Genomic DNA, 11,638 nt, shown 5'->3' on the forward strand with positions numbered 1-11,638 from the left:
GGCCAGCCCAGCCCTAACCCACGACAACAGAAAAGCTGCAAAAATCTGGCCCTCAGCCCCACAACTAGTTGGCTGCTGTCCTCTGGGGTAAGCAGGGTAAGGTGGGCTCTTCCTTGAAGTGTTTTGTATCGCCTGGGGAGATGTATAGCTGTTTGGGTTTGTTTCCTTTTATTGTTCCTGCAGGACACTGCCACACGGAGCAGGAAGTTCCCATTCTGCGTTCTCAGTTTGGGCAGGCTCCACCCAGTAGCATCCGTCAGTGGAAATGCCACCTTGATTTCCTCTGGCTCCCTGAACAGGTTACACTCCCCAGCCCCAACAGCCAATATTTTAGGTCTACAGCAATTGATTTTGCACGATTGTCCTTCCTGCCCGCCAAATCCTGCTCATCTGCCATGGCGTGCTCCGGTCAGAGCAGATTTTAAAACAAACAAACAAACAAAAAAACAGGAAAAAAAACCAAACAAAAAAAAATCCACACAAAGTCCTTACGAAGAGCTGCTCAGCTCTTGTTGTGTAGTTCTAGCATAAGGAGCGTGATGCATTTTGATCATGCTGGGAATTAATTGAGAGAACCGCTTCGCCGTCATGTTTGTCTTTGTAAACGCGAGCAAACGGTTTTATTTTTCACTGACAATCTAATTTGGATATTATTTTTCCAGTGAAATCCTAGCGAGGCTTTATGTTACCGTACGTCTTAGGAAGGTTTTCTCTGTAGCAGGACCTTGGCCAGTGTATTCACAAAACCACTCTTAACCATATTTCAGAAACGTATGAAGTATGAACTAGGCAACATGTTGCAGAGTGCAAATTACCAAAAAACAAAGGTTCCTGTCCCCTCGAATGCCTGAAGCGTATTGCAGAACTGCAGGGATGGCACAGTGAAGGCCAAGCACGTCCACTTTTTAGGTACAGAAGGTGCTGTTAAAGGTCATTGATGTTTAAGGGCTGTCTTGCCTGTTTCTTGGTGAGATACTTGTGCTCTTAGAGCTTTGTGGAACAGCCAGAGTTACTTTTCTCATCAACACCAGCAGCCGCACGTCCCACTGGATGGGATTTTCATGGGCAGATCGGTTCTTTGGTGTGGCACCAGGTTCCTTCCTCGCCTCCCTTTTCTGCTGTTTATTCCGATTGTGCTGCTAATGAGACACTTGTTTCCTGACCTCTCGACAACCTCGTGCAGCCCCTGCGATGTTAAATGAAATAAGACACAGCGGCAATCCAGTAATCAAACCACAGAAGTCAACCTCTACAAGAGAGGAGGGCCTCGTTATTATTTTTTTATTTATTTATTCTGGGCAGCACAGGAGGGAGTACCATGCCTGGTGTTTGCCAAGACCAGAGCGGCACGCTGGAGATGGTACACTGAGATTTGTTGTGGCAAAAAAACATATCTTTGAAGCCCTGGAAACAAAGCAATAGCTGCTTACGTTTCTTGATTACGGAATCTCTAACTGGCATCAGGATTTTCAAAGGCGGGAATGTTAACAGCTGTTCAGCATCTGGGAAACCTAGAATTTAAGAGGCAAGAAAAGAGATTTAAGATGACGCTTTTCTGAAGAAGTGGTGAAGTTGTTTGTAAAGCCCAAAGATAGTTTGGGGATATAAGTCACTGTAGCAGCAAGGGAAGAAATTAAGTAGAAAAGAGCAAGAGACTAAGAAAAGAGAGAACTGAGAGCTTGGGAGGGAGGGGCTGGGGAAGGGGCTGCATTTGTTTGACGAGCTTCTCAAGGAGGGACGCGCAATGAGGGAGCAGGCGCAGGTTCAGTCGGGGCAAAAGGTGGAAATGGGGATGTAGCAGCAGTTCACAGAGATGAAAGCAGACACAGGAACCTCCACAGCTTCCATGCACCACCTTCTTCATCCTCCAGCTGTGCTTCACCGCTTGTGCTGCATGATTTTATCCCCACCACAGGGGCACCTTGTCTTTTCCTATTGCCTGAGTCTTGCTATTAAAAATTCTTGGGTTTATAAGAGTCCAGAAGTGATCAACAATCCATGGGTGCAGATAGCTTCAATCTGGAGATCCGAAGCTCTCAGAAGCGTCATGGCTTTTTCTCCCATGTAAGTGCATCACTTGAAAAATTTTTTTAGGCAGAAGCACTCTGCACCCTCAAAAGGGTGGATAATAGGATCTGTAAAATAATTTGATTCTCAGTGGGGAATACAGGTATTCATGGCTGGCTTTCACCAAGGGCCCTGCCAGGCAGCTTGGGGAAGAACCCCACAGTCTGTAGATCTCTTGAGCAGCACGGGAGTAGAGGGTGCATGTAATGCCAAGGGTATGCTTGGAGGAAATCTACGTCCTCTTGCGTGGAAACAGTGACGCAGTGAAGTGAAAGCTTCATTTAAATGCATTCTGGGTACCCCAGTAAACACGTGGAAGACTTGGTCATTCTTGCACATGGCCTTTGTGGGTAGATAAAACTGCCTTTTGTTGGGAACGCTCCAGTCTAAACTATGCTTGACAAAACTGTTAGCTGAGTCCTTCAGCGGGGATGAGGAGGACCTTTTCAGGACCATTCTCTTCAGACTAATTTCTCCTTTTACTCCCTGGGTGATGTTTACTTCTGTAGAGGCAGCCACACACTGGATGGCTGGAGTCCGACCTCAACGCTCCTCTGGTGCATCCGCTTGAAAAGCATCACGGTGCGATGGATTAAAAACCTTGTAGAACTCAATTCCTGCAGCCACACGTGGTGTGGCTGTGTGGAAAATGCTGCTCTTGTATTCCTGTGCACTGCTAGAAATGAGTTTTAATTGCTTCATAGTCTAAGGTGAAGTCTCCCATTAGCAACAGCTTCTGTATCGTAAGGATGGCAAGAGCAAGAACTCGAGTAGCATTTTCTGTCTTCAAAGTACTTTGCAGACATTCTTTGCTTCTGAATTAAGGATGAGTGTTTGTCCCCTTACAACACTTTTCTGATGAGATAAATGTTCAAACTGCCACGGGAAAGAGACAGAGCTAATGGCTCCAGATTCTCTGCAGAAATGGGGCTGTATTCTCCTGTTTTGCTTCCGTGGTGCAAAGTGGCCCCAAAGGACACAGGGCTGATATCGCCTCCACTGGTGGAAATCTTCAGGCTGGGTAAAATCAGGTGTCTGTATCACTTCTGCCTTCCTTCAGCCAGTGACAGGAAGGGGTCCAGCCAGCAGAGACTGGGGCCCCCAAGTTGGGAGCATCTCTGAGTGACCACACCTGAAGGGAGGGGAGGCTCCGTCCTGTCGCAGGCATCATTGACAAACCTCCCGCTGACCCTGAGGGGAGGATGAGGATGCCTACCAGCACGGACTTCTGACGTCGTCTCCCTGGTTTACTGTGTTTTCCAAAGACCCCTTTGTGCTTCTCTCCCCTGCTTTGTATTCTGAATATTTGGACCATTCTGACGCTCGGGGTCCCCATTTGTAATTAGGTGGCGTTTTCTGCGACAAGCGAGTCGCGCTGATCCCTCAGTATAAGATTTAACGAAAACCAGCAGAGGAGGAGGGCTGCTATTGTGCTGCCCTCGGCACTGCCTAAGCCATCCCTTGTTTTTCCCCGTGTGTTCAAATGCTGTTTGAACAAACGGGGCGCTGGCGAGAGGGCAGTGAGCGGGTTAGCTGTGTCTCCGCTAGAAATACTTGCGTGAGGCAGGAAGCAGGCATGGGAGGAAGGAAATTAAGTGGAGACATCTGTGCGGCTTAGCTTGCAGCAGCTCTGCCTGGGCTGGGAGTGGGAGACTCATGCCTAAGATGACATAACGTCATTTTGTCTTTTTTTTCGTGAGCTGGAAACAAGAGGAAAGCTGTGAAAGCGAAGCATGGTCTGTGTCACGCATGGTCCGGGCGTACCGAGTACATAATGGAGCAGTGTCAGGGCTTTCTGCTCTGCTTTTCACGCCCCAAAATAAGTCTTCAAGACAGAGAACTGAGGAGAATGTGATATGGTCCAAAAACTGATCTTGGACTTTTTTCGCAGACGACTGAGCCAGAGGCCGACTGCTGAAGAATTGGAGCAGAGGAACATACTGAAACGTAAGTCTTGGTGCTGCTGACGTTTAACCTAGTTTGGGTTAGTTTAGATGTGTGTTGGGTGTTTTTTTATAAAACATCGACTGTTCTTCATTGATAATAATAATAAAGTGCATCCTGAATGCAAATAAGCGCGCAAGTGTACAGCAACATCTAGAGCTGCATAAACAGTTCTTTAAAAGTCAGTAAACTCACAAGAATGAGCAACCGACAGCGAAAAAAAAAAAAAACAGAAAAAAAAATAGATGTTGAATCTCCAGTGCAAGTTCTCTTCCAAACAAAGGGTTTGTCATTCTGAAAAGCCTTTATGTGGCTCTTACGCAGATGAACATCCCGTTACAAGTTAGCAAAAATATTAGGGCATGGTTTGCTTAGTGTCCCTAAAAATCTTCATAGCAGGCTAGACTAGATGGAGCCTTTATTCAATTAAAAAAAAAAAACACAAATGTGACTCAGGATTATTCCCTGGAAATATTTCCCTGAAACTCCTCCTGAGTGTTCCCATCTGGGCTTTTGCAAACTGCGTGATCTGCTTGTGCAGAGAATTTGCACTCTCTTCATTATTCCTTCCTGTGTCTCTTTTCCTCTAGGCTCTAGTATATTTATTACAATTCTCCTTCTCGGAAGTCTTGGGGAAGTATATCAAGTGATGCACAAACCAGACAACCAGCCCAAAACTTGCTGGTAGATCTTACAAGTGTGAAATGGTATTTTAAAGGGACAAAATACAATTCAGAGACCCTGATCCCAGGGAAAGCAGGACTGAGTCTGGCACAAATCTCATAATCTCATGAATTAATAGGGAAAAATGACTATTTCAGTACTCACATTGAAGTGCTTCAAATATGTGAAAAGAAAAAAAAACCTATTTATCTTTTTGGAAACAGAAAACAAAAGAAACAAATTCTTCCCTTTTTAGGTTGATAAATGGATTATTCAAGGGAAATTTATAAAAATTACTATAGAGAAAAGGTCTCCTAAGAGATACCTTATGCACAGCGTCTCCTTAGGTAGGTCCATAATTTACCTTCTCTTGTTGTTCAGATAACCATGTTGTACAGAATCATAACAATGTGGTAGCAGATTAATCATAAAAAAAGAAAAGAGCAGAACTGATAGATTAAATACTTCGGCATCAAATTCCTAACAAGTTAACCAGAGTGTGAGCACTCAGGTGGGTTTTTTTCATCCGTTCACGTTACTGCGCATGCCAGACAAAGACGAAGAGAGACACGCTGCTGAGAAAAGCCTGAGTGAGCCCGAGGCTGCCAGAAAAACCACTTATTTTCGGCCAGCCCTTTCCTGGGAGCTGTGCTCCCACCCTCTGCCCCCGCCTCCCGTGACGGGCTGCTGGAACCTGGAAGAAATCAGGCGGCGCATCCAGATGTGGTTGTGTCAGGGGGTGGGGGGGCAGCAGAACAGCTGGAGGAGAAGCGGGGACCCACGACATGACCGGCACCAGGCTCAGAGGGACAGAGGCCGATTCTCTGAGCAGCTCGTGTTGTCACCCCCGGGGCTTAGGGACAAACAGGCGTCATTCACCACCTGGCACTGGTGCGTGACCAGTAAGCGCCGCCCCGGCACTGGTGAGGGAGGCTGGGGTCTCTTTGGCTGCAACCAGCATCACCAGCTGAAGCACTGGCAGAAATTCTGTTGCCAAGTGCAACAATCACATAGTGACCCAAAGACATCTTGTATTTCAGAGGAATTATCCCCGAGTCATGTTAGATTCTTTTTTTTTTTTTTTTAATTGAATGACGCGGATGTGTTGGAAAGTATTACCCTGAATCTAGAACTATATTGTGTTTCCCCAGACGGAATTTTTGTTGCTTGGTTCCTAAGCACTGATTTGCCCCAAAACATGCATGTCCTGGTAGACAAACAACTTCATAATTATGGGAATAAGTGATGTAGTATTTCCAAGGCATCCCAACTTTTGATGAAGCACAGTGGGAAAGGAACAAAAAATTAAAATAGTGACATAATTTAAAAAAATTTTTTAAAAAAGCATAGAAATGATCCAGCCTTGAACAAGTAAATATAAATAGTGTCTGGTTTGTGCATTGCTTTATGTACTTTCCTAAGACTTCTGAGAAGGAGAATTGCGATGAATATACTACAGCCTGGAGAAAAAGGAGACATAGGAAGCAATAATGAAAAGAGTGCAAATTCTCTGCACGAGCAGATCATGCAGTTTGCAAAAGCCCAGATGGGAACACACAGGCAGAAAACACATCAGGCTCCTGAACAGACTAAATGGGATTTCCTCTGCAGTTGAAGCTGAAATCTCGATGCAGGTGTCATGTCTGGTACCCCCTCAAACATTTCACAGTGGCACAGAAATCTGTCCTGAAAGTCGTACCCCAGCCCCACGACCCTCACAGCCAGAGGTCTGGAAAAATAGAGCATCTCCTGAACACAGAAGATAAAGGAACAGCTCTGTAGCTTCACAAGATGGGCATGACTCAATTAATATTACAAAAAAAAATAGCTAAAACAAAGTCACTTGCTGGTTTTGGAGGAGACTGTGTTCCTAATTCCCAGCTTTTACCTACCTGGCTGTCTCTGAAGGTGGGTGGCTGGGCTGAGAAGTGAGGAGGAAAAAAAAAAGACGTCGCACACCAAGTACAAAAATGAATGACTGTAACTAAATTTTATACATAACCCCTTGGCTGCTCCCAGCTCTACCCTGGCTCTGTGTGGGCTCTGTTTACCACTGTGCCTCACTAGTTTAGTCTGGAAAGGGTCTATTAGTGGCTCTGTTTCTGAAAGTAGACATGTGGAGGACCAGCTCCTCCAAATTTGAGAGGAGGGAAGAATGAAATTGCTAGAGGAGCGAAGGCTAGAAGAGAATCCAGCCCAGCAGTGAGATAGGAACCACTGAAAGAGGAGAAATTCTCTGCAAAGGGTAGCTACGAGAAATTATTCTGTAGATAGGGGGGAAAAAAGCAAAGTAAAAGAAGCATGTGTTTCTCTTCTAACCATTGACCTTGCACCCTCGCAGAATCCAAAGGGAAAAAAGCAAAATAAAAGAAACGTGTATTTCTCTTCCAACCATTGACCTTGCACCCTCGCAGAATCCAAGTATTGGAGCTGAACCCCCTGAGGCCACCAGGCCTGGGGGCAGGGAGATGGGAAAGGGAAGGGGAAAGGGAAAGGGAAGGGGAAAGGGAAAGGGAAAGGGAAGGTGAAAGGAAAGGAAAGGGAAAGGGAAGGGGAAAGGAAAGGAAAGGAAAGGAAAGGAAAGGAAAGGAAAGGAAAGGAAAGGAAAGGAAAGGAAAGGAAAGGAAAGGAAAGGAAAGGAAAGGAAAGGAAAGGAAAGGAAAGGAAAGGAAAGGAAAGGAAAGGAAAGGAAAAGAAAAGAACGGAAAGGAAAGGAAAGGAAAGGAAAGGAAAGGAAAGGAAAGGAAAGGAAAGGAAAGGGAAAAGGAAAGGAGAAAGGGAAGGGGAAAGGGGAGAGGCAAGGGGAAAGGAAAAAAGGAGGCTGTAGGTGTTTTATGAATTTGCGCAAAGAAGCACGGTAGCTATGGCTGGAGGAAGTTCACCAGCCCCAGAGGGACACGCTGTGTGTCAGATTGTTCCTGGGACATTAAGATACTGATGGAGAGGCTTGTTTTGTTGCAAACCATGCACGCCCGCTGAGCCCACAGCCTGAGATCCTTGTACATCTTTTACAGCCCGGAATGAGCAAGAGGAGCAGGAGGAAAAACGAGAGATAAAGAGAAGATTAACGCGTAAGGTGAGAAGCAACTTGGGCACTACTGTGACTCTCCCTAGTAAACAGTTGTTTGCCTTTTTCCTTTTCCTCAGCATCATTTTCAAAAGTAGAGCGTGAAACAAGTCGTAAAAGAAATCTCTGTCGGTCCACAGAGAGTGGAGGGAACAACTTTACGGGCGCTAGTGGGTGACATTTGGAAACAGGACAAAAGACCTCGTCTTCATGAGCAAAGGAGCTTTGAACAGTGAAGGATGGAGAGCCTGGCACTGAGCTTACCCCCTCCCTGTAAATATAATGGCTTCTGCAGCCCTTAAAAAGAGAGCAAAGTTAAACCAATGCTGATTGCATTAGAAAATTCCCCTAAAAAAACCCAGAAAACTGGGAAATAAACTTTTTTTTTACCCCTGTTCACACTCCTTTTAGCTTTTTCTGGCTTCTTCCCTAGTAAAGATCTTTCTCTGCTGCGTTTGTGATGTTGGTAGCAACACGCCTTAGCATGGATTTGATTTTGATTGTCTTCTTAAACTGTTGTAAATTGTTCCAGCGACACACAGAATTTTAAAGAAAGAACCCCAGGCTGGGTCTAACGACAAATTTTGTTCTTGCCTACCAAACATAGTGTCACAAAAGCTCAGAAAAAGCCTGCCAAGTCTTATTACTAAAGGATTTTGAACCTCATGTCAAGCAGAAGTTTAATTCAGCACGGTGAGTGGTTTGCCCAGCAGACCTTTCTGTTTGCACTGAGTTTTAACGCCCAGGGGGTAAATTCAAAATGTGCTGCATTGCCTCCTTGCAGCCCCGTGTAATACGAAGGGAAGGAGGTTCTGCAGAAGGTGCTGATGAGACTTTTGACCTTGCACTGTAGAAGCTGCGACTATCCTCGATTTTTTTGGTGGCATCGTTCTGGCTCCGAGGGAACAAACCCACTTCATCCATTAAATAGCTATTCTTAAAAATTCCTTCATCGCTGACATTTTGGTAGAGTATTATGATGATAAGTTGTAACTTGACATGCTGCAATAAGTAAGATTAGCTTGTGAGGTCTAGATGCCTTATTGAAGTCAGCAATAAATAACCAGCTGAATTCATCATCTGGACAGGCAATTTCAAAAAAAAAATTAAAAAAATTAAATCAGGTGATCTATAACAAGCTGCCCTTTTAAGCACTTTTCATCGCCTCAGACTCACTTAACTCCATGTTAACTGGGGATAGGAAATAGCTGCCATTCAAAAAGAAAAATAAATGGAGCACGTGGACTTGTGTGGAGGGACGTGGGGGTTAAGGAGGGATTTTCTCTGAGCACTGCTCTTGGCCCACAAACCCGTTTCAGGAATGTTAACGTGCAGAAGCCCTCTGGGAGAAGTGTTGGAGGTGGATCCCCTCCATGAGGAGATCTGGGCCCCCAGGAATTGCTGCTAAGAACTCATCCCCTCCGAGCTGCGGCGAATTTGGCCGAGCACCAAGGCAATTAGCCCAAGCCTGAACTACCCTTGGGGACTTCTACGGAAAGAGAGTGGTAGCCTGGATTAACAAGTCATTTGCAAAGAGGAATAAAACTCTTTTCCTACCTTCTCTTCTCTCAAAGAGCCCCCCAAAGCTGTTTTCTGCTTCCTATCCTCTACTGTCAGGAGTTAATTTTTCCTGGATGCCTTGCTGTAATGTCAGCAACGAAAATGATGAAGCGTGGCTGGCTCTTAAAAATGCACGCAATAAGCTGAAATTTTTGCTCCCATTAGATTCCCACCGGAACAACTTAAATTCTCTGTTCACCTGTCTGAAGTGTCTTTCCATTCAGTCTTTTCTTTAACTAACCTCCTGGCTTGCATCAGCACAGGCTGTTCAAAATAATGAACACGTGAGAGAGCTGGGACTTGTCAGAGGGAGGTGAGGCAAGGGGGAAGGTCAGGGAAGGAAAAAAGTCTCTAATTTGGATAAACTGCTTTTATAGTAAGAGGGAAAGGTCTTCGGGGCATTTTCATCACATCCTGCTCTTATGTCTTACCAAAAAAGATGAGGAGCAGAGTAGAAAGGGAGTTGTGTGTGCTGCTAGTCAGGATCTGTAGATTTTCACCTTGTTTTTTTTTTTCCCTAAATAACAACCACTGCGTTTTAAGGAGGCAACAAGGCAGGCAATGATGAAGTGTGCAAGACAGTGAGCTTCACTGTAACTGAAGTGGAGCCAACTCGGTGTTTCACATTTGACTAAATCAGCACCCAAACGCTGGAGAAAGGTGGGATTTTTCACCCTCCGCTCAGCATCCTGCCTGGGTTGAATCTTTAATCCCCCCTGGAAGGTGAAAGGCAGGGAACCGAGATACTTAATTCGGGAGGAAGGTGGAGTTGCATGTCAGGATTCAGGAGCCTGAAAATCTTCTCAGAATAAGCTCTCAAGCATTTTATGAAATATTTAGATCTTTCACTACTCAAGGGTGAAATATTGCAAAACACATCTATTTCTAGGGAGTGGGAGTAGCACGATACGCTGCGTAGCTCTTAACAGGATATCATTTCTCCTGATGTATCATGATTGCAAATGCTTCACTCTAGTAGTAAAACTTTTGCAGCTGACACACAGCCACACGCACACCTGCATGTAGCACCTTGTTCAGAAGCAGTTGTGGAGTTGCTTCTGATGTTGGCTGCCGTGCTGTGCACCTGAGAATTGATCCCTGGAAGCCAGTTCCTGTCCACGTCCATGTAACTGCCTGTACGGCACGTGTTTCTGATTTGAGAGGGGTGTTTTGGCTGGGTCTGCCTTACCCTGCTGTGGAATTTGAGAGAAATGCTTTGAAACGGTGAAGGTGCTTTCGTGACATGATGCAATCCACCCTTGCAATTTATATTTTGTTTGACTGGTAGTGTGCATTGTGACCTGTTAAAAGTCAAATATGCGGTGACACCACGCAGCACACGGTGAAAAGTTCAGCGAGCAAGCCTGGGAAAGGTCGATAGAAACAACGATACTGGAAATGCCTGAACTCCCTTCTTATCGTAACAACGGTTGTGGTAAAATAAAGCCCCCAGCAGCACTCTGCAAGGCAAAAGGCAAAGTCCTGATGTCTCTTTCTGCTCCTTCCTCAAACCTGCAGCTGAGCCAAAGGCCCACGGTAGAAGAGCTGCGTGAGAGGAAGATCCTCATCCGCTTCAGCGACTACGTGGAAGTGGCCGACGCGCAGGACTACGACAGGAGGGCGGACAAACCCTGGACACGGCTCACAGCCGCCGACAAAGTAAGTGGAGCAGCCTCGGGAGAGCCACCATCTGAGTAGCTAGAGAGTGTCGCGGCAAACGGCGTCCCTCAGGTCCCACGGCCATCAAAGAATAAACCTCCACCTGGCGTCCCTTCCCCAACACATCCGTGGGTTCTTCCCTGCACAAGGTTTGTGGTTTGGGTTGCAAACCTTTGGCAAGAAGGCCAGTGGTGTCTCTGGTGTCGGCGATGGTGGCAGAGGGGTTAAATCGCTGGCAAATTGTGTTGGTCTTAGAGTCATAGAATCACAGAATGGCCTAGGCTGGAAGGGACCTTAGAGATCATTGAATCCAGCCTCCCTGTCATGGGCAGGGACGCCACCTCTTGACTCACATCTCAAGGGTCTTAATGGTGCCTCAGGAGGAAGACTCAAACATTTTATGGCCCCTGTAAGAAAAGAGGACTGTGGGGCTGGTCAGGGATTCCCATGCTCACACTCCTGCTGTGACAGCTGTGTAATTTTAAAGATTTTTTGAGTACCTGACTGTTTCTTTGCTCTGCAACTCATGCAGCAATGGAGACCGTGGTGTCCAGTGTTTAGAGACAAGAGTAGGATTTCTTGCCATGCCACTCGTTTATGGTGTTCTTGGTTTCATTCACACACACACATATAGATATATACATATAATAAATATATAAAAAATGTATATATAATATA

General features: G+C 45.7%; 1 protein-coding gene across 1 annotated transcript; it reads left to right on the forward strand.

Annotated features, from left to right (window-relative positions):
• Window positions 1–3,574: 3,574 nt before the first annotated feature.
• LOC104277381 (phosphatase and actin regulator 1-like) lies at window positions 3,575–10,960 on the forward strand (the record flags this gene model as incomplete). The annotated part of the gene is made up of 3 exons (XM_009874005.1): window positions 3,575–4,014; window positions 7,689–7,750; window positions 10,820–10,960. Coding segments are annotated over exons 1-3 (294 nt in total), but the record flags the coding sequence as incomplete, so codon positions are not given.
• Window positions 10,961–11,638: the final 678 nt, after the last annotated feature.

This window comes from Apaloderma vittatum, unplaced genomic scaffold, assembly GCF_000703405.1.
Source record: "Apaloderma vittatum isolate BGI_N311 unplaced genomic scaffold, ASM70340v1 scaffold9230, whole genome shotgun sequence".
Classification (NCBI taxonomy): domain Eukaryota; kingdom Metazoa; phylum Chordata; class Aves; order Trogoniformes; family Trogonidae; genus Apaloderma; species Apaloderma vittatum.